Below are 23,837 nucleotides of genomic sequence, written 5' to 3' on the forward strand. Positions count from 1 at the left end.
CCATATGTGGGTGGGGAAGGTGTTAGGCACCCCTCCTTATCCCTCAATGAAGGTAAACAGATTTAATTTTATGCTCTTTTATAAATTAAAAGGGTAACTAGGGGGGTTGGGATAGTGATAATGTTAGTCCTTTATGCAAAATAAAGAAATATTTGATATTTCACTTATTTTGGGTTGTCCCAAGAATACAAGTTCATGAGATGACCCTTTAGTGATTAGGTATCGGGTAAAATTATTTAATGTATTGGAACTGCTTTGTTTTAATTTGAATTTTGTTAAGAGAGCTCGGATAAGAAGCTTTCCACCAATCTCCAAGTATGTTTTTAGTGTTTTAAGCGGAAGATTTTGGATAAGAACTCTCCTCCGATCTCCCTATTTTAATTAAGATGAGAATCAGGTAAGAACTCTCCCCTGATCTCTTAGGGTGTTTGTCTTAAAGTTTGGTGAAGGATCTTGGATAAGAACTCTCCTCCGATCTCCGTCTTCTTATGTGAATGAGGATCAAGTAAGAACTCTCTCTCGACCTCTTAAAGTATGTGGTTTAAGGTTTTTAATGAAGGATCTCAGATAAGAACTCTCCTCCGATCTCCGTGTTTTTATTTGAATGAGGATCAGGTAAGAACTCTCCCCCGACCCCTTAAAGTATTTGGCTTAAGACTTTAAGGAAGGATCTCGGATAAGAACTCTCCTCCGATTTCCTCATTTTGTTTAAATTTTGGATGAGAATCAAGTAAGAACTCTCCCCCGATCTCTTAAAATATTTATTACGATCGTATATCGTAAGAACCTTTGATTAAGGGTTCTGGCGCCTGAAGACGCTAGGAACCCGAGCGAGGCTTTTCTTAACCCATTGATGCCTTATAACTAAGGAGGGGATACCAGACTGAGTCTTTGCCGATCCCCTTTGTGATCACCCTACCAGTACTCTTTGGTAGGCAATGTTTGATCTTTTCGTTTACCAGTCTGGGATCCGATCTTATATTTATCCCCACTATACCAGGTTATCTCCTGAACTCGTTTAGTGGTTCGACTTCATAACTTTTTTTTTCTCCAATTTATTATTCAAACTTTTATTATTCGTATTTGTTTAAAGAAACTCTCGTGTTGAGATACAGCTGTCAACGTTTTATTAGACACCTACACGTTACCCATAACCAGAACACCTATATTTAAAGGTAATAAAAGTTAAGAACAAATAAATAACATGAACTAATGAATAGAAGGTAAACTTAAGAGAATAACTATCTACGTGGGGCTCTTTAGCATAACTAAACTTAATGAAAATTACGAGCATGAGAACAAAGAAAATAAAAAGCGAGCATTTGATAAAGTAACGGTCTAGACACTTACCTGTGAGGGATTGAGTCTATTGAACTAACTGTGGAGCCACAAATATTGTAGAGCTGCGAGCTAATAGTCTGGGGACTAATGCTTACTTTAAAATAACAAGTACCAAGTTAGAATGCAGTTGAGCCGAAGTGACAGTGACCGAGTTGGAATGAGATTAAGCTTGGAGAATAAAATGTTGATATTAAGATGATGAAGACGAAACTGAACTGAGAAATGGTATCGCAAAGCAGTGAACGAATTGAAAATAAAGAGTTTCAGGGTCCAACACTCCTTCAATGGAGATACTTAAGAAAACTGGTTTCTGAAGTTTCTTTATTTCGAAAGCTTAAAATAGCAAAGTAGTAAGACTGAATCAAATTTCAGAGCTTCTCCGCTATAGTTACCACCTTTTTCGTCCGTCTCTCCCCTTTCAACAGTATTACATGTAGGTATTTATAGGGAACGGGTGCTCCTAATGAAGGGTCAGGATCTCTTTTGGGGAGATGGAAGGTTTGGATTTAAAAGGACATGATCTGATGCCTGAGAATTGAAGAGAATCAGAATGGACGGCTGAGATCCTATTCAGAATATTTGTCCTTTCTCTTTTCCAATCCAACGGCTCAGGATCTTCTTGTCAAGATAGATCCAAAGGTCGGGAACAAAAAACGCCGGTCTTGTCATCTACTTTTTGATCCAAGGGCTTCGGGTTTGTCCTTACGAGTAAGATCAACGGTGGAGATTCAAAAGCACAGGGCTGTCATAACTGTCCTGGCGTCTGTCAGCATTATGGGCGATTCTGCAAATGAAGCGTGCGGTGAAGATTTGATCTTGCCTGCAACGCTTTAACTACCTCGGTTCTGATTATGAAGAGGGTTATTGGAAATTGTCTCATCTTCTCCTTGCTTTCCGATCTCCCATTCCTTTCGATCTCTTTATTATGACTCCTTTTTCGATCTCTCATATCGGGCCCCTCTCCCGATCTCTCCCATTCTTAAACCTCTCCTTCTATCCAATTTGCCTCAGTCAAAGCATTTAATCCTTCGGTTTCCAATGCATCCCCTTCTATTTTCGCTAGTAATAAATGTTCAAACCCCCTATATATATGCCTCAGCGGGGAATTTCTCCCATATTCCATTTCTCCTCCTTCCATTTCTCTCTTTTTCTGTTCCAGTTTCTCCGGTAACATTCTGGCCATGGTGAACGCTTTTGATCTTTTTTTGACTATTCTCTTAGCTCCCCGACTGAAAATTTACGACCCCGGTGATCGAAAAATCATGATAACCACATTTGATGACAGTGAGAGAACCGAACTAATTTATCGATCAAGATTGAGAATACCGATCAAGATCGAGAATACCGATCAAGATCGAGAATATCGATCGTACCGATCTCCAGTCGGTCTACCGATATAATCGGTGAACCTATTTTGGGAGAGAAGACTGCTAATTTCCCTCTTAACATCGGTGACCGCCTTTGAAGTTCATTTGGCTCCTCACCACATCGGGCGTCCCTACTGCGGCTCGGTTCTAGTCAATGACATCGACAATGACTCCTCTCATTATCATGAGAGTCATAGTCACTCCATTTAAGCTGTACATCTATCCGATGCCTATGGCTGGCTTTCTGATCAAACACATCTTTTGATTCAGCCACAAGACTAGGCTTTGACATAGGTCCCTGCTAAGTAAGATGTACTGCCTATCTCTAGAGATCGCCCAAATGATGTAATCCGACCTTTAAAGGTTTTTTAATGATGTAACCCGATCTCTGGAGATTGCCCAAATGATGTAATCTGACCTTTTGGAAATGAAATAAAATTTTATTTTGACAGTTATCATTTTATTATTACATTGGTTGTTTTCCGATCTCTAATGTGCATATCCGATCCGATTCCAAACTGAATCGTCCTTAGCCGATCTGTAATTCTGAACATCTGTCTTAATTCGACAATCTTGGCCAGCTGATCTCCTCTTATTTTATTTATGGAGTTTCTAGAATGTTCCTGCGACGTGTCAGAAAAGCGGGCGAATTCCGCTAACCGATGCGTCACTTGGGACACTGTGAGCATTGAATGCTCAGACGGGTATAAATAGGGTAAGGGTCAGTCAGTTGCTCCTTTATGTTATTTTCAACACTTTGCGAGTGATTCCAAAATTCTCTCGTTTCTTTAAGTTCTTCCGATGCCGATCACATTCTGGTAAGGGTTTTGATCTTTCCTCAGTTAAACTTCTTTGGTTTCTTTGAAAATGAGCGGCACCAAGGGTCAGAGAGCAGCGAGCCCTCCTTCCGTCCATGTCTCGTGGTCATCGAATGAAGTCGAGGTGATTAGGTCGAGTGGGCGGCCTGAACCTCCTATGACCTCTGTTTCAGCCCGTGGTCAAGCAGCACCATTAAGACAAACGCATTCCTCAGGGATAGAGAACCTTCTCGTAGATGAGTTATTGTCAATCCTTCAAGAAACCGATATACAGTCGATTAGCCAATAGTACAACCTTCGGACCGACTCATACGAGCTTATCAGATGCCATGGCGATCTCCGAGCCGATCACTTCTTTAAAGAAAATGATGCGATCATGATATATGAAGAGCAATTAAAAGCTGGGCTACGGTTTCCTCTTGATAACTTCTTTAAGGACGTTCTAAAATTCCACCAAGTATGTATAGCCCAAGTACATCCGAACTCATAGCGAATTCTAGTGGCTTTCAAAGGCTTATGCTGAGCTAAGAAGCTCGAGCCCACAGCAAAGGTTTTTGCTGAGCTGCATAGACTTACTCGTCGAAAGGATGACGAGCATTGGTTCTTCCAAGCCAAACAGCACTATGGGCTTTTTACCGATCTCCCCTCTTCACTGAAAAATTGGAAGAATCGCTTCTTTATTTTGAGAAGCAAGATTCCGAACGGTTTTGAGGGTTTCCCACGCAGCTGGCTGCGTCTGGGTCCATCAATTCTAAAGAAGATCGCCCTGAGTAGGGACAAAGGTGCCATGGTAATGGAATTAAAGGATCAGGCAGCTACTAAAAAATACTCGTGCCTATATGCTATTATGGCCGAACTGAGATGGTGGCTGATGCGGATGGTCGCCAACGAAAACTATGAATTGCAGCTCTCTAACCTAGGATCCGAGACTAGTATAACCTAAATCTTTAGTTTCCTGGCTTAGGTAATCTCACTAACTATTTTTCTGTGCAGAAATGGCTGGAGGTGAAGGCGCAAAGCAGAAATGGCTGGAAGGTATGAGAAATGAAGATCGCCGCGGTGTCACAGACGCCAGGGCGGGATTCAGGAGAAGTGCCGGGAGACTCGTCCCGACCTACGAGGCAACCGGTCCCAGAAGTAGAAGTGGCTCCTTCTCCCCCTCGACAAGAAGAGCCACCACCTCCACCTATTCCTTTTAACGCAGAAGGCGGGCCTTCCCAACCTACCGTGAGGACCCTGTCTCGAGGCGCCCAGGTCCTTATTCATTCCTTAGAGAGGAACCGATCAGTTCGAGAGAACCCGGGCTTGGCCAAGGTTCTGGGAGCTTCCATCTGCCTCTAGGAGGATCAGAACAGGCTGATCCCGAGTAGTATTGACGATCTCCTGGCCCGACGATGAGTTTGAGCGTAGAGAGCCTGGTGAACTAGCATATAATTAGGGAAAAGGCTCGTCTTCTGAGGCAAGAAATTTTAAAAGCAATCCAGGAAGCAGCTTCTGCCCAAGCCCAACTTTCATCCGCCCATGACTACATTGCTGAAATCGAGGGTCAGATGAAATCCTATGAGGATAAGTTGGCCGATTAGGCTCATGAACTTGAGGAGGCTCGGGCGCTCCGAACTGCTGACGTTGCTCGCCTTACTGAAGAGATCAGAGCGAAAGAAGAAGAGGCTGTAACAAGGAATGCTAGTGCCTATGTGAATGCCCACAGTGATCTCCTGGCTGAGCTTAAGAGGCGTTATCCCGGGGAAGACTTCTCGTGGATGATGGATCTGGCCCCTCAAGACGAAGAGGAGAGCGAGGAGGAAACCGAAGGAGAGAGAGAGACTGAGCGAAATGTATAACAGGCTGGGGGTGATCCTCCAGCTGAATGACTTGTATTTTATTTTGATATGAAATGAGATCCCTTCTGTTCAATTTCTTGATGAGATCGGAAAGCATCCAAATTGTACAAGTGCTTGATTGTTTGAACATGTTATCTAAGTATGAGAGATTGGAAGAACATTGTAACCATGAGATCGGCCTAAGCCGAGACCAAACACTGGATAGAACTTAAAATTATTAAAATTGGAAACTTGATTTAAACACTTAAGATCGGAAGCACCATTAAGCCGGACTGAAACCTTAACTTTATTAAACGATTATCCACAATATTTATAAAAGGGAGATCGAAAATAAGACTAGATGGCACAGAGACCTGATGTTGGTTTGATTTCCTTTGATGAGATATTGGAAATGTGATTGACTGGCGAGGAGACTTGATATTGGTTTGAGAGATCGGAACGACATGGAGACTTGGCATTGGTTTGATCTCTTTGAAGAGAGATCGATAATGAATTGAATGACATGGAGACTTGGTGTTGGTTCGACCTCCTTTAACGAGAATGAGATTGGATGGCATGAAGACTTGATATTGTTTTGATCTTTTTGACGAGAGGTTAAAAATGAATCGACTAGACAGGGATTGGTTTATTTTCTAATCGAGTCATCCGCAACCGAAGAATGTCAGCGGGGTTAATTTCAAAGTTTATTAACTTCGGTGATCGGCCAAAATATGATGTCGACAAGGTCTATTATCGACACTTAATTGTATTTTGTTCTCTTATTATGTTTTAGAACTTCGCATGTATTATTATTATTAGTGATGTGCTCATTTGGATTTGTTATGTATGTATTAACTGGAATTGTAAGTATGATATATGAGTATGTGATGCCCCTGTGCCACATTCGGTGCTGGAGCACCCTATCTTGTCTTGTCATGTCTATTATAAATTTTAATGTCATTTAAGTCAGGTAATTTATGTGTAGAAATTTTTTTTTTATATCTTATTTCTGTGGAGACCCGAACAGATCCTCCTCTGTTTTATTAGCATCTGACGGGTTCCACTATCACCTGTTAACATATTCATAGTCATCTCACATATTTCCATATCATATTCTCTTTTATCATATCATTCACAACTATTTATGAGATCTCAAAATGAAGTATCATCTATTGCATTCATATGGAAATTCATAGATAATAAATTACAAGTTTTCATTTCAAATCCAAAATGAAATACATCATAAACTAGTAATTACATCATGACTAAACATGATGAACCAAAATACTAGTCTATACATGGGCCCTACTAAAATACAAAAGACCAGTAAGGTGACTCTGGACAATGGCAAATCTGGGCTCAGTCGGCTGCACTCTATCTTTGCTGCTGGCTACTACTACTACTTGGGGTGATCTCCAGTACCTACGCAATGGAAACCAACGCGCTAAGCATAACGCTTAGTGGTGCATAATTTATAATAACAATAATTTAACATTTGAAATAACATATGCAACTCATAATTTCTGGGTATTTTATATTTTTATTGCTCTTTGGAAATAATTAACATTATCGAGATCTTTTGTGATTATTTATTGTATTTTAAGTCTTAATTAATTTTTTATCAGTGCCTAAGAAACCTATAACAAATTATAAAAGCTGGATGCACGGGTGTATACTGGTTAGACAGCCATATGTCTATCCAGTATACGTCTGTCAGGCACGAGGCCAGCTATCGGGCATGAGACCCACTGTCAGGCTTGTAAAGCCAGAAATAAAGTAGGCACAATGGCCAGTAAGTAGGCATATAGCCTGTAGAACAATCAAACCAGACATATATTGTCAGTTAATGATTTTCTCGGTAGGTAGTACTGTTAGTAGTATACCCTAGAGCATATCATTTAGTATGTATCTTGTATATATTTTATTAATAAAAGGCATTTCCACTTTTCCGTTTACATAATATATTTATGTGTAATAGAAAAGGTCCATTGATATTTTGTTAGAAATATTATTCTTAAGTTGTTAAGAATATGAGTGACAATATTTCTAGCACAAAGTATCATAAATAGGTTCACAATCGAGGATACTTCATAATAAGGACATGACTTATCCAGAAAGATTGTATTCATGTTTGTTCCCAAGTTATTTATATGAGATATAAATAAGATGGAATGGTGAGTCTCATGCCATATAACAAACATGATAGGCACTTATAAATGATAAGTAGGCCGAACCAGTGACACTTATGACAAGCACATGGAGTTTACTCTTGTCAATGTTTTGTCATAAATCATATCAGTGCATATAATCTTTAGACACGAGATAGCACAGATTATCTTGTATATAGGTAGTTTGAGTTTGATCTCGCTTTCATACTTGTACTGTGTATGGGTATATGGGCATGTGTTGGCTCCTACTAGTTATATATGGAGGTAGGTGTTGATCAAGAAGGAATCTGTTCCTCTAAGTAAATAGAGTTAAAATCCTATGTTCATTTAATTGTTCTTGATGTTTCAAGTTCTGCCAGACAGATATAGATTTATTCGTAAAAGAGTTTCGATGAGAAAAATCTTTTAATCAAGAACTGGAATTAAAAGAGAACATAATATTCATAGCAAATGGAGTTTGACATAAACCATGACTCCAATTTTGAGTTGGGATTTTGTAACAGAGATTCTAGTGCATGGTAACATATGATTATAGGTTCATTTAAGGTAAATCTTATTACTAATTGGGTGGCCATGGCATGCTATGCTAGGTGTTAACCATGGTCTATGAGGTTCATAAAATGATTTAGAGAAATCATTTATGGTAAGAAAGAGTTCTGATGATATTAAGAGTTGATATCATGTCTCATTGCCAATTAGTGATGAGCCTAGTAAGTCACACACATACACAAGTTATCACCTATTTAAATATGATTTAATTAATTAATTAAAGAGTTTAATTGATTAATTAAATAGGTTTGGTTTGCAATTAGATTGCAAAGTCCCTAGCATGACTTGAAACCAAATCTAGATTATTGGATGTATAATATAAGTTAAATTTATATTTAAAGTGTTTAAATATGAATTTAATTAATGAGAAATTAATTAATAGAGATTAATTAATTAATTTATATTTGATATAAATTAATTAGAAGAAGAAAATAATTATTTTGGGTTAAGAACTCAAAATTAAGACACGAGGGCATTTTGGTCATTTTGGTGTGACACGTGGCACCATGAGATGGTGACACATGGCATAACACATAAGCTTGCCAAATGTTTTTTTAATCATGTAAGATGATTAAAATCAAGATTAAATATAGGTTTGACACTTGGCACAATGTGATTGGGTCACTTAAACCTAGAGCTAATCAAAAGGTGACATGTGGCTAGGGTTTAATGTGTTAACCTAGCTATTTAAGTGGGGTTATGAAAAGAAAACACAACCAGCAGCCTCTCCTCTCATATGTCACGCCACTTTGAGCCTCTCCAGCTATTTCTCTTCATCTCTCATCAATTCAAAGAGATTAGCCATCAATCTCTTGAATTAAGAACGCTAGAAATTGTTTCTAGTGTCCTGTTTACATCTTTAATCTCTTAAAAGGCAGAACTTGATTTTCTAATTAATAGAAAAAGCTTTAGAAGCTATTCAAGGGCTGCCATAGGTGTTCTTGGTGTGGACAAGCTAGAGGGACAACATCCGTGTCCTCAAGACGAATCTCAAAGGCGCAGACATCACTGCAAAGACATCAAGAGGTTAGTGTAATCGTTCTTGATTTAATCTAGGGTTCTAAAATTAATCTGATTAATTTTAAAATCTTAAATGGCAAATACAGATCCAAAAACATATTAAAAGAGTTTTAATATGTTGTTTATCATTGAAATCAAATAGATAAAAATAAATCTTGCATGGTGCTTGTGACCCTAGGTGAAAATTTTTGAATTCAATGGTATAATCTTGTGTTTTTCACGCCTGTTCCTTCAATTGGTATCAGAGCCACTATATTTGCCATTTAGATTGTTGATTATATAATTTAATTGTGTGTTTGATCATGAGATCAAGAGATTCATTGCTGGTTGGATCATGAGATGTGGCGTCACACATGGAGAAGCCACCATTGGTGGCGGCAACAATGGTTCCATGGGTGATTCAAGGTTTGGCTTTTAATTCTGCAATTGTTGTATGATCTAAGGCCTATTCTTTGACTAATTAAAGTGTTTAATTAGTTGTTTTAATCACACAATTAAATTATGATTCAAATCAGAATTTTAAAAATGTTTGAATGTGATTCAAATCTGAATTTTAAAAGTTGTTTGAATGAAATTCAAATCTGAATTTTTAAAGTTGTTTGAATCATATTTAAATCTGATTTTTAAAATTGATTCAATAAAATTCAGATCTGATTTTTAAAAATATTTGAATGTGATTCAAATCTGATTTTTAAAAATGTTTGAAGGTTATTAAAATCTGAATTTTTTAAGATGATTGAATCTGATTCAAATCAGAATTTTTAAATTATATTGAATGAGATTCACAACTGAAATTTTAAATTTAATTGAATCATATTCAAATCATGATTTTTAAGTTGGATATGATCTATTCAATTTAATTTAAGTATGTATGTTTTATTTAATTGTTAAATAGTGATATGCATGATGGATGATCATGGACTATAAAAGACCAATGTGATTGGATTTATTTCTTTTATGTTTCTTTGGGATTGTAAATTAATTAATTTATTTTAATTTTTTTGGGCATGTATTATTAAGTTTGTAATATTTTTGGGTTGTAATTTCATTTATTTAAGTTCTTGTAAATTCGCCTTGGTATGCCAAGGATTACTATGTAATATTGGATTGCAAGAAGTTCAAGGAGGTCAAGAGCATTGGTGGGACCAGTGGGAGGAATTCAATATCAAGTGTTGATTATGTACTCCTTCAGCAACTCTTGTAAAATGAATGAATGAAATGCACCTAGGAATGCCCTGATTCAATTCTTGGTGGCTCAGAATTGAATCCCTTAGAAAGTCCATGATCATACCATATTTACTGCTTATCCATGAATGCATGAGATGTATGGGAATATATGCAATTATATGATATATGCATGCTAAATGGATAATGTGCAAAGTGAGACCTTAATAGTAATTAGGATGGCTATAAAATCTTCCAAACAAATGATTAAGTTGGAAATGCTATAATTAAAGTAATTATAACATAAGCCCTCCATTGGGGCAATTATTTTAAGAAATTTTAAATAGTTGCATGAGATGCAATTAATTTAAGAGATTTTCTTAAGAATAATTGTTAAGCATGAGATGTTGTAAATATGTAAATGGTTTGGTGGCCAATATTGGATGTACCTGAGGACATTAAAATTATTTGCATAATTACTGGCTCAATGGGATCAACTTAACTAATGCAAGATAAGTCAATATTGGATGTACCTGAGATTTTGAGCATTAGGGGCTAGTAAAAGGATTGAGCCTCACATGAGATGTGATGGGCAAGGAGTTGCTCACTTATAGTTTATTGTAATTCCAATAATGGATGTACCTGAGGATGATCAATAGAAATATAAGAATTCAATCACCCACTAGAAATCCATCCAACTAGGATTTCCGTTTTCTACTTTGGAAGTGTAGGATTCGCTAAGTTAGTGGGAGGACCAATTTGATTAAAAGACCATAATCATTTTGGTTAATTACATGATACATTTACTAATTAATTTGGTTATTTTCTGCAGTTAATTTTCTGATAAAAATGAGCACAAAACAACCACCACCATCCAATATCCTTGCAAGCATACTTGATCATAACAGGTTGACAGGACCTAATCTGTCTGATTGGCTAAGAAATTTGAAACTTGTCCTGAACCTTGAACATATAGGATATGTTCTAGATTCAAATGTTCCTGGTCCCTTACCTCCAGAGGCCACACAAGAGGAACATGATACTTTGGACAAGTGGAAGGAGCATGATATGAGAGCTAAGTGTTACATGCTTGCTTCCATGAGTAATGAGTTACAGAAGCAACATGAGAACATGCAGAGTGCGAGTGAGATCCTCCTTCACCTACAAGAGTTGTATGGTGAGCACAACAGGAATGCTAGGTATGAGATATCTAGACAGTTATTCCGTATGAGGATGTCTGAGGGACAGAATGTTGGGGATCATGTCCACAAGATGATTCGGCTGATTGAGCAGTTGGAACATCTTGACTTCAACATGGATTTCCAACTACAAACGGATTTGATCCTTCAGTCCCTTCCTGAGTCTTTTGGGAATTTTGTGACAAATTTCCATATGACTAAATAGGAATGCACCTTAGCTGGTTTACTCAACATGCTAGTTATTGCCCAAAAGAATATGCTGGGCAATAAAGGAAAAGAGGTAGCGTTGGTTGCATCTTCTTCACTGGAAAGTCCAATAAGAAGAAGGGCAATAAGAAAAAGAAACCTCAGATTCCTGGTCCTTCCAAGAAAATAGCTAAACAGAAAGGGAAGACCAAAGCTGACAAAGGCAAAGGAAAGTGTTTCCACTGCCAACAGGAAAGTGTTTCCATTGCTAACAGGAAAGTGTTTCCATTGCCAGTAAGAAAGTGTTTCCACTAGCCAGAGTATAGCAATCTAAATGAATGCAATGCCATGGTGAAAACCAACTCAAGTTCAAAATATATTTGGCACTTAAGGTTATGTCATGTTGCAGAAGATAGGATTGCAAAATTGGAGAAAATGGGGATTCTATCCTCATTGGGCTCTGAGCCTACTCCAACTTGTGAATCTTGCCTTCAAGGGAAAATGACTAGATCACCCTTTGTTGGACAAGGGCTAAGAGCTGAAAATATTTTGGAACTAATACATAGTGATGTATGTGGTCCGTTTAAAGAAATGGCTAGATGGGGGTTTCATTATTTTATTACCTTTACTGATGATAAATCAAGGTTTGGGTATTTGTATTTGATGAAATACAAACATGAATCCTTTGAAAAGTTCAAAGAATTTAAATCTGAAGTAGAAAATCAAACAGGAAAGAATATTAAAGCTCTTCGATCAGATCGTGGAGGTGAATATTTGAGTCCTGAATTTGATGAATACTTGAGAGAGCATGGCATTGTTTCTCAGCTGACTCCTCCAGGAACGCCACAGCTGAATGGTGTATCTGAAAGGAGAAATCGTACCTTATTGGATATGGTACGTAGTATGATGAGCTATACTGATATGCCAATCTCCTTTTGGGGATTTGCATTAGAATCACTTTATATATTCGAATAGGATTCCATCAAAATCGCTTTCTTCCACACCTTATGAGATATGGCATGGAAGAAAACCAAGTCTTAAGCATGTTAAGATTTGGGGTTGTCCACTTATATCAAAAAGTCAACACCGATAAATTGGAGACCAGATCGTAAAAGGTCGATTTGTTGGATATCCAAAAGATAGTTTTGGATATTATTTTTATTTGCCTACTTCACAAAAGGTTGTGATAAGTAGAGATGCCACATTTCTTGAACAACAGTTTGTTCAAGAAGGAGGCAAAGGAAGGCAAATAGAGTTAGAATTGGAGAATTCGATCAACCAATGCATCGGATGGATATAGATCCATCTAGTCAACCTATACCCATTGATGAAACATCTACACTGCTTCCTCGTAGAACAACCGGGTATCTCACCTAGCGTTGAGATATGGTTTTCTTCATGAAGAAGAACAAGAGTTGTCTACTCATGAAGAAGTAGATCATGGAGATGATCCACTTACCTATGAAGAAGCTATATCGATATAGACTCTTCAAAATGGATTGAAGCTATGAAATCCGAGATTGATTCCATGTATAAGAATCAAGTTTGGGATCTTGTTGACCCACCGAAGGTATTGTACCTATAGGCAACAAATGGGTTATCAAGAAGAAAATTGGTTCACGATGGAAAGGTAGAGACCTATAAGGCAAGGCTAGTAGCGAAAGGGTTTCGCCAAAGGCAAGGAATATACTATGAGGAGACTTTCTCTTTGTTGCCATGCTTAAATCAATTAGGATTTTATTAGCAATAATGCATACTATGATTATGAGATTTGGCAGATGGATGTCAAAATGACTTTTCTCAATGGATACATTGAAGAAAACATTTTCATGGAACAACCTAAGGGATTTGAATCCCAAGATGGTTCCAAGGTATGCAAGCTAAAGCAATCCATTTATGGGTTGAAACAAGCTTCGAGGAGTTGGAACATCCGTTTTGATGAAGCCCTTAAATCTTTTGGTTTTATCAAAAATGAGGATGAGCCATGTGTATATAAGAAGGTTAGTGACAGTGCTATCACTTTCCTTGTCTTATATGTGGATGACATACTGTTGATGGGTAATGATACAGGTATGTTGATGACTATAATGGTATGGTTGTCAAATACATTCTCCATGAAAGACTTAGGGGAGGCAACCTATATTCTTGGGATTCGCATCTATAGAGATAGAGCGAAAAGAATAATTGGTTTATCCCAAAGTCTATACTTGGAAAAGGTGTTAAAGAGGTTTAACATGCTTGATTCCAAGAGAGGATTGTTACCAGTGAGACATGGTATCCACCTTTCTAAAGAGATGTCTCCAAAGACACCTGAAGAAAGAGATAAGATGGCCAGGATTCCATATGTTTCGGCTATTGGAAGTTTAATGTATGCAATGTTGTGTACTAGGCCGGATATCGCATATGCTGTTAGTTTGACTAGCAGGTATCAATCCAATCCAGGTTTGGAACATCGGATAGTCACAAGAATATTCTTAAGTACTTAAGAAGAACTAAGGATTTATTCTTGATTTATGGAGGTGGAGACTTGCAATTGGATGGTTATACTGATTCTGATTTCCAATCAGATATCGATGATAGAAAGTCTACCTCTGGATATGTGTTCATTTGTAATGGAGGTGCGATGGTTGGAAGAGTTCCAAACAGAGCATGACCGCAGATTCCACTCATCGAGGTCGAGTATATTGTCGCATCCAATGCCGCAAAGAAGTCGCTTTGGATAAAGAAGTTCGTGATGTAACTTACGTGAGTTCCTTCCATTGAGTCGCCAGCCCACTACATCGTGACAATAATGGAGCAACATACAAAGGCTAAGGAACCAAGGTCTCACCGTAAATCCAAACACATAGAAAGGCGCTACCACATTATCAGAGAAATAGTTGGGCGAGGCGATGTAGCCATGCAGAAATAGCATCAGCTGAAAATCCAGCTGATTCATTCACTAAGCCTTTGTCACAAGCTCAGTTAGACTGACATCTTGAGAAGATGGGTCTAAGGTATTGTAATGAATGGCTCTAGTGCTAGTGGGAGATTGTTAGTAGTATGCCCTAGAGCATATCATTTAGTATGTATCTTGTATATATTTTATTAATAAAAGGCATTTCCACTTTTCCGTTTACATAATATATTTATGTGTAATAGAAAAGGTCCATTGATATTTTGTTAGAAATATTATTCTTAAGTTGTTAAGAATATGAGTGACAATATTTCTAGCACAAAGTATCATAAATAGGTTCACAATCGAGGATACTTCATAATAAGGACATGACTTATCCAGAAAGATTGTATTCATGTTTGTTCCCAAGTTATTTATATGAGATATAAATAAGATGGAATGGTGAGTCTCATGCCATATAACAAACATGATAGGCACTTATAAATGATAAGTAGGTCGAACTAAGTGACACTTATGACAAGCACATGGAGTTTACTCTTGTCAATGTTTTGTCATAAATCATATCAATGCATATAATCTTTAGACCTGAGATAGCACAGTTATCTTGTATATAGGTAGTTTGAGTTTGATACTGCTTTCATACTTGTACTGTGTATGGGTATATGGGCATGTGTTGGCTCCTACTAGTTATATATGGAGGTAGGTGTTGATCAAGAAGGAATCTGTTCCTCTAAGTAAATAGAGTTAAAATCCTATGTTCATTTAATTGTTCTTGATGTTTCAAGTTCTGCCAGACAGATAGATTTATTCGTAAAAGAGTTTCGATGAGAAAATCTTTTAATCAAGAACTGAATTAAAAGAGAACATAATATTCATAGCAAATGGAGTTTGACATAAACCATGACTCAAATTTGAGTTGGGATTTTGTAACAGAGAGATTCTAGTGCATGGTAACATATGATTATAGGTTCATTTAAGGTAAATCTTATTACTAATTGGGTGGCCATGGCATGCTATGCTAGGTGTTAACCATGGTCTATGAGGTTCATAAAATGATTTAGAGAAATCATTTATGGTAAGAAAGAGTTCTGATGATATTAAGAGTTGATATCATGTCTCATTGCCAATTAGTGATGAGCCTAGTAAGTCACACACATACACAAGTTATCACCTATTTAAATATGATTTAATTAATTAATTAAAGAGTTTAATTGATTAATTAAATAGGTTTGGTTTGCAATTAGATTGCAAAGTCCCTAGCATGACTTGAAACCAAATCTAGATTATTGGATGTATAATATAAGTTAAATTTATATTTAAAGTGTTTAAATATGAATTTAATTAATGAGAAATTAATTAATAGAGATTAATTAATTAATTTATATTTGATATAAATTAATTAGAAGAAGAAAATAATTATTTTGGGTTAAGAACTCAAAATTAAGACACAGGGGCATTTTGGTCATTTTGCAGTGTGACACGTGGCACCATGAGATGGTGACACATGGCATAACACATAAGCTTGCCAAATGTTTTTTTAATCATGTAAGATGATTAAAATCAAGATTAAATATAGGTTTGACACTTGGCACAATGTGATTGGGTCACTTAAACCTAGAGCTAATCAAAAGGTGACATGTGGCTAGGGTTTAATGTGTTAACCTAGCTATTTAAGTGGGGTTATGAAAAGAAAACACAACCAGCAGCCTCTCCTCTCATATGTCACGCCACTTTGAGCCTCTCCAGCTATTTCTCTTCATCTCTCATCAATTCAAACAGATTAGCCATCAATCTCTTGAATTAAGAACGCTAGAAATTGTTTCTAGTGTCCTGTTTACATCTTTAATCTCTTAAAAGGCAGAACTTGATTTTCTAATTAATAGAAAAAGCTTTAGAAGCTATTCAAGGGCTGCCATAGGTGTTCTTGGTGTGGACAAGCTAGAGGACAACATCCGTGTCCTCAAGACGAATCTCAAAGGCGCAGACGCTGCAAAGACATCAAGAGGTTAGTGTAATCGTTCTTGATTTAATCTAGGGTTCTAAAATTAATCTGATTAATTTTAAAATCTTAAATGGCAAATACAGATCCAAAAACATATTAAAAGAGTTTTAATATGTTGTTTATCATTGAAATCAAATAGATAAAAATAAATCTTGCATGGTGCTTGTGACCCTAGGTGAAAATTTTTGAATTCAATGGTATAATCTTGTGTTTTTCACGCTTCCGTTCCTTCAAGTACTGCTATCTGTAGTCCCTAATTGGTATACTAATTCATCCAAACTAAATAAATAAGTCTAGGTATACTATGGGCAATTAAACATTTTTAATTAATTTAGTACTATTCACTGTACTATTTTCTAGTACTGTTCATTGGTACCATTAATTTCATATTAATAGGACATTAGTCCCAATTTACATATTCATATCATTTTTAATATTTAATTATCCTTATGAGTATTTTAATTATCATATATAGCATTTTTCCCATGAACCTTTCTTTAGGTTCATGTTGATGTGTTATCTTTATCTAGGAATTTGACTAGGTTAGGATGTCTATTTAGTCATACTTCCTTCATAACAATTGCTCCTTTATGTTTAAACTTGAATTTTAGTTTTAAATCACTGAATTTAGGGTTATAGAACTCAAGTTATGGTCAAAATACCATAACTAGTCCCTTTGCCTCTAAGCTGTCTAGAATTTACAATTTCTGGTCAATAAACTTTGACCATTCATTTGATCATTTTATTGTCATTTTTAGACTTAGGCTCCTTCACAAGATATGTTCCTCTATGTCTTAGGGACTCCCAGGTACAATTTCATAATTTTTCAAGCTTGGTGTAGTGAGTTATGGTCAATGTATTAACTTGGACTCTCAGTCCTATAAGGGCAATAACTAACTTCAGGGCAGTATGTTTGACCCTCTTTTTAGGGTCTTTACACTTAGAATTTGGCAAAGGTGTCTAAATCAATATTGTAGCCCTAAGTATCATGTTTCCAGATCATATTGGCATATCTCAAATGGAATTTCCTAGTGGGAGTTATGGCCAAATGAACACATGGGTATCAAATGGCATTCTGGGTTCAACTTAACATTTTCCATATTTCAATTCCTAACTTTGGCTAATATTTTTCCTAGGATGCAATGGTTTCTAGAGCTTGGTCAAAACATAAAAATTATTGTGCTATGGCTTATAAAACTTTTGGCACTATTTTTACTCAATTTGCAGATTTGGAGACCAAGTTATGGCATTTTTTCCAAAAGTAGTCAAGCATACCAAAGGAACAGTATTTTGGACAATTTCTGGGTTGGCAGTTTTAGTGACTCAACTTATGCTAACAATTTGATTTGGTTAAAAGCAAAACTGGGTCAAGGGGTCTTCATGAAAAGTGTAGCCCTATGTCTAAGCTTTCCATTGATGTAATTTTAGGTCATTTGGATAGTATAGAGAGAGTTATGACTAAATGAATACGCACTGTTCATTTGGTCATTTTCTGGGTTGGCAGTGTTTGGTCATCCAGGTTTGGGTAGAGAATTGGTCATGATTTGACAGAATTTGGGCAGGGTTCCTTCTTGAAAAATGAAGGTTTGGATTTCCCAAAACACCTCCAATTGGCTTCATACCAATTGGGGCAACACAAAGGGAGATATGGCAATAAAAAGCTACCAGATTCAATAACAACACAACCTGCAGAAAATTCACACTCCCAATTTCAATCTCCTCCTTCTTCCAAACTCCAAACAAGCATATATGGCACCTCTATAAGCATTAATCTCAACTCAACCAAGTCAATTTCAAGTATTTACATAAAGTCCCCACATCATATACATAAACCCTAATTTCAATCACCCAATTTACACAAACTCAACTCTTTTACACTTCTTATCATATCAACTATTCAAACATCCTTATGGAACCATTTTTCATCATTTAAAAATAGCAAACCTCACAAGATTCATGGCTGCCAAAATTAGGGTTCTTCAATTTCTTTTTATTTGTTTTCATTTTCATGGAATACTCATTCATCTCATCATTCTTACAAGATTTAAAGAAGAGAGGGAGTGGTATTTTTGCACTTACCTTGTGACCCAACTTGCAAACTTCAATTTCTCTTCTTCAAATGGGTATCTAAAGCTTCCTTACGGAGTGGGGAGAATTATTTGTGAAGAGAGCTATGGGTTTTGATGGGTAAATAAAGAGGAAATCAAGCTTTAAGCTTGAAAACAATGGTGGGGAGGGAGAGGCCAAGGGAGACGGCAAGGAGAGAGAGAGAAGAGGAAGAAGAAGATGGTTGGTGGGGTTTTATCTCTTGTGGGTATATTTATATATACATTTATGTGTACTTTATTATTTTTAAATTTCATAAATCTATTTCCTTTCTTTTCTTTTCTTTCCTTTTCTTTTCTTTTCTTTTCTTCTTCTTTCTCTTCTCATTTTTCAAATTCAAATTCATAAATTTATTTTATGTTAGTTATTTTATTTCCTAATTTTTAATTTGACATTTAGGTTAAAATTCACCTCTAGAGGTGAAATGACCAAAATGCCCATCATGATACTCATCGGGTTATTTTTATTATTTTATATCAATTAATAAAATCTCTAAATTTTTCCTATATTTTCTTAACATTTATTTCTTCAATTTATGCCTCCTCACTATAGTTTAGGTTTAGTTCCAGACATTTTTTACTGTCCGAATAGACATGAGTCGTCGGAATAGTAAAATGTACGGACTACCTATGGTGAGGGCATTATAGAGTATGCGTGAATGATCATTGGGTTGAATGAGGGTGCTGAGCTCCCATTTGAAATAGTATTGTTATGAGTATGTGGAGGGTGAGCTGAGCTCCCCAAATTGTTATATATATTGTGCTTACAGGTCGGGTGAGTCAAAAACTCCCCGTTGGATGGTCCATGTTATGGCTGAACTCTGTCCGGTTGATTTCTTGAAATTAGGGTCAATATGGGCCTTAAGATTGGGTTAAGGAATAGTTAGGCTTACTACAGACCTCGGGGACTTTAGGCTGGCCCAGGTTCTAGTACCAGTCCGGCCCATGGGTTGGGTCATGACAAATGTGGTATCATAGCTTAGGCTCCAAATTCATGGGAAGTACATATCTAAAGTTTTAAGAAGAGTTTAATTAGGGGGTCACATGCAGAGTATTGGATTCTTTTTTGTCTTCTTCTGTAATTCTTTGCTTCTAAATTCTGCGTTATTCTTCAGTTAATATAAGAGTTCTTCAGTTAGTGTCTTGATTTTCGTAGAGTACATAGAAATATGAAGTAGAGTTAGAAAACGTATTGAGGTCTGCCATGGGAATACATACTCCAAAAAATGTTGTGTTTTTATTAGTATGGAGCTAATGATGTGCCTATCTTGTGTAAGGTACTAGTATTTAAAGGTAATTTTGGCAGTATAGCTACCCTAAATGGGAGTGAGGATATCGTTGCTAGCAATCATCAGTGAATAGCCAGTCAAAATAAGTTCATGGTATTAGTGGAGTCAGAATAGCTAAAAGAGTGGGAAATCTAGTCTATTGAGACGTGCCGTAGTAACTATGCAATGTTCTCGATGTTTGTACTATAAGCTGCAGATTACAGTACCGATATGGGATTATTGTGTAGAGCTACGTGCTTCTCCGTGGTGCGTATGATGAGGATGTTTACAGACAGTCTCTATTTTGGTACAGTTATGCCAGAATAGAGTTCTATTTCTACAAAATAGTTGAAACTCCTAGTTAGCGATTTAAAACCCTTGAGCTAGAACATCAAAAGTCATAGTGGGTAGTAACTAAAGTCACTAACTCGATTACCCTAGCTTGGGTTAGAGTTACATCAGAAGTTATCATAAAATTAAAGGTTTCAGTATAGTCATAAGTGAAGGGTAACATTTATAGAGTGAAATCATCTAGTTTTCGAGAAAGGGTTTTAGACAGTATTGGTATTATAATAGAACATTGTGCCTAAAATTTAAGTAAAAATAGCATCTTCTTTGTGCGATAAACAAGGTACATAGTACGATTTTGCTTCCCTAAAAGGAGATCGGATGCTACGAATGATGTTTATAGTCTATGAAATGCGCTTTAAGTGGTTTGAAGTATGATAAGATAGCAGACAGCCTGAGATGGTTGTGGCAAAGTGGCAGATGCAGTACCTCGATGGCAGTCAGTTGTTATGTAAAGTATGATCTTATCCTTACAGGAGAGACAAAAGTTTACTATTGTTGATGGTGACCTACAAATAGTGTCCCAAATGGGACTGTAAAGTATAGTAAAGAGTTATTGGTTCAGGTATCCTAAAGAGGGTATAAGTTTCACTGTAAGGATCATAAGAAATCAGATTATAATGGATTTAGAGCTTTGGAGTAGTAAGGGGAAAAGGGGATCTTGTAGATTCCCTCTTTTAGGTATTAGAGGGTAGTTTATAGCTAAGTAGAGGAAAGGATAATGACTGCAATTCAATGAGAATAAGTCATAGAATGTCAGTAGATAAAAGGAAATATAGAAATGAAAATTTGGATTGTTGGTTTCAGATGTAACAGGAGAGAAATTCGAATGGCAGTGGAAGTGCTAATCTGAGTGGTTGACAAACCAATTATGAGTAGTATAAAGATGAATATGACCTAATGGAGATACTGAAAAGTACAATTATTTAGCGTAGCTATCAGGTTAAAAAGAAGAATGGAGCTAGGTAATAAAATAATCAAAGTTCTATTTTTGGTTAGATAAAAGAGATGAATTAAAGATCAAACTAAATAGTCAAGAATAAGATAAGATTAGAAATAGTAGAGTCAAGATATAAAGGAGGCAAAGTGCAGTTCTAGGAAAGGTAACAAGATAAACAAAATAATAAGGCTAGAGAGCTTAGAAAAGGATGACATTAAGGAGGACGTTTGTCACGGTATAGGACCTAGAAGTGCAGAGTTCAGAGCAGGTCATAATTGATACAGTGTTAGGAGCTCGAACATTAAGCTCAGAGTTAAAGGATCTGCACTAAAATTTGTCTGTTTTCTGTTCCCAAGGTAGAATAAGAGGTAATGGGACAAGGACCTTTTGAGTGTTAATGGTATGAGGGAAGCTAGGTGTAGTAGGTATCTAAAGTAGATAGTAACCTAAGGGTGTGCAATGGCAACCCAAGAAGTCTTAGCAGACAAAGAAGTGAAGTCAGTAGATAGTAAGTTGAATAAAACTTAGCCTAATGGATTGGAATGTGCCTGATGGGAGAAAGAAATAAGAGATAATGGCACAGAGGTTTAACATTAAAATTCAGGATGGTTAGACCTAAGTCTATAATTGGAGTTAAACAAATATTTTCGGTATGACCAACAAGATAATTATATAAGAAAATATGAATAATAGTATGATAATATATAGCAAAATGCTAGTAAAAGTCAAGATAGGACAAGATAGGTATAGATGTAATTATAAGATATTGAGAAGCACAAGGATAAAAGTTATGGCAGTAAGTATGATTGGAATCAATTTTGGAAGAGTTTGTTAGTAAGAGGTATCTTTTAGAATACAATAAGATATAGGGATGCAAAAGAGCGAGGATAGGAATAAAAGATAAAAATGGAATATAAGTAAAGATAGTAAATCTTAAGATGATATGTCAGGCAAATCGGTGATACAACAGAAGGATTGTTACAGCTAATATCTTATAGAAAGTCATGATGAAATTTCAAGAAGAAGACTAAGAGATATGGGTTGATTATTCTACAAACAATAGTGTGTTGATGATTGTAAGAGGAGATTTCTCTTTCTCTTCAAGTTTAGCTTGTGCTTTTAGCTCTAGAAGACAACATAAGTAAGGAAAGTTGTGTTGAGGTGACCCAGTATTTAAGAATTTGGTAGGCACTAGTCCATACACATTCTCCTTAAAAGGAAATGGCGGCAAGTGTGTACCTAATGTTAAGTATAAAATGACGATTAGAGTAATGATAAGAGTTAAATCGAGTTAGTTATCAGGGCTTGCAACCCTCCTGAACTATAAGCTGGAGGAAATAGTATTTGTGGATGAGTTTCAGTAGATGAAATTATTGATGATGGATAAATTTGAGGCTAAAGTTTGGAGAGCCATGAGCAATATATGTGATTATATTAAAGAGAATGAACACGTGAAATATCTTATCTGGAATTATAACATAGCACACATTTCTCATAGCCATGTTAGTTTCGATAGAACTTATAGTTTCAAAGGCTCCTATGTAACCATGATGAGCGATTTCCTACAAAGGGTAGTAGGAAATGATAATGTTCTGATAGTCAAGTTGAAAAAAGAGATACAAGAAGAATTTTCTATGGTCAATTACAAGTGTTACATAATGTGAAAGATGTACTAGTAGGAGCCAATTGTACGGTTAGAAGTCCAGAAGTAATGGAACTAGTAATCAAGCTAGGACTAAAAAATAAAAAGAAGATTGAAGTTGATGATGGGATGGACATCCTTAAAGGAAAAAGGTATAAGGGTGAGAGAGGACAAAGGTTAAATAATAAGTACAGTAGGTTAAAAAGATATCAACAATAGCATAAACAGAAAAAGGAAATGGATAAGATCCAAACAACAAGAGGAAAGCTCAGTAGAGTTGGCTACAATGATGAGAATAAGGAGGAATAAGTATGCTAGGGGCACACTAAGGGATATTTAAAACAAGTTATGGTGAAATTATAGATTAAAGGAGTAGTGGAGCTTCGATCTAAGTGCCAATGTGTCAGAAAGTACATCACATAATAAAAAGCTTTAGGAAGAAGTCAAGATACTTCCATTCTAGAGGAGGAGTGGGAAATGATGAGGTCATGTTAACTGGATTGTCAGGGAATACAAACACTTTTGTCATATAGGAGAAGAGACCCAGTTTACTTTCCAATGTTGATAGATGGTGCAGGGTACACTTGGCACTTGAATGGAACTTTATATGACTAGTTATATAAGATTGATAGGAGGTCTAAGGACCTTAGCAATGACACAAAGTAGATTGGAAATTCAAAGTATCATGGGGGATGAAAAGATGGATAGGTATTAACCATTGAGGTCATAGGACAAGTAAAGATTTCAAACGAAATGCAAATGATAAGTGCTACAGGAAAGCATCTCATAGGATACCATAGGATAAGGAACATAAGTCATGTCTTTAGAGAGCAGAGATTGTTAAAACAGAGGAATGAGGACTGAGGCTACCAAGAGACACTTTAGGGCATAATGAAAGTGAGGTAAGGTCCAAAGTTGATTGAAGTTACTAGATATCAAGTCAAGAGCAGTGGAGTTATAGTGAGTACTAGAGATGACAAAAAAAAAAAAAAAAGGTAAACGAG

General features: G+C 36.4%; 1 protein-coding gene across 1 annotated transcript in view; it reads left to right on the top strand.

Moving 5' to 3' along the window:
• Nucleotides 1–4,570: 4,570 nt before the first annotated feature.
• LOC131182085 (uncharacterized) overlaps nt 4,571–23,837 on the top strand; it is a 39,063-nt gene continuing 19,796 nt past the window's right edge. Inside the window, exons 1-2 of the mRNA XM_058150721.1 lie at nt 4,571–4,780; nt 5,110–5,361. Of these exons, the coding sequence (XP_058006704.1) occupies nt 4,571–4,780; nt 5,110–5,361 (462 nt within the window). The remainder of the gene's footprint in view (nt 4,781–5,109; nt 5,362–23,837) is intronic.

This window comes from Hevea brasiliensis, chromosome 8, assembly GCF_030052815.1.
Source record: "Hevea brasiliensis isolate MT/VB/25A 57/8 chromosome 8, ASM3005281v1, whole genome shotgun sequence".
Classification (NCBI taxonomy): Eukaryota; Viridiplantae; Streptophyta; class Magnoliopsida; order Malpighiales; family Euphorbiaceae; genus Hevea; species Hevea brasiliensis.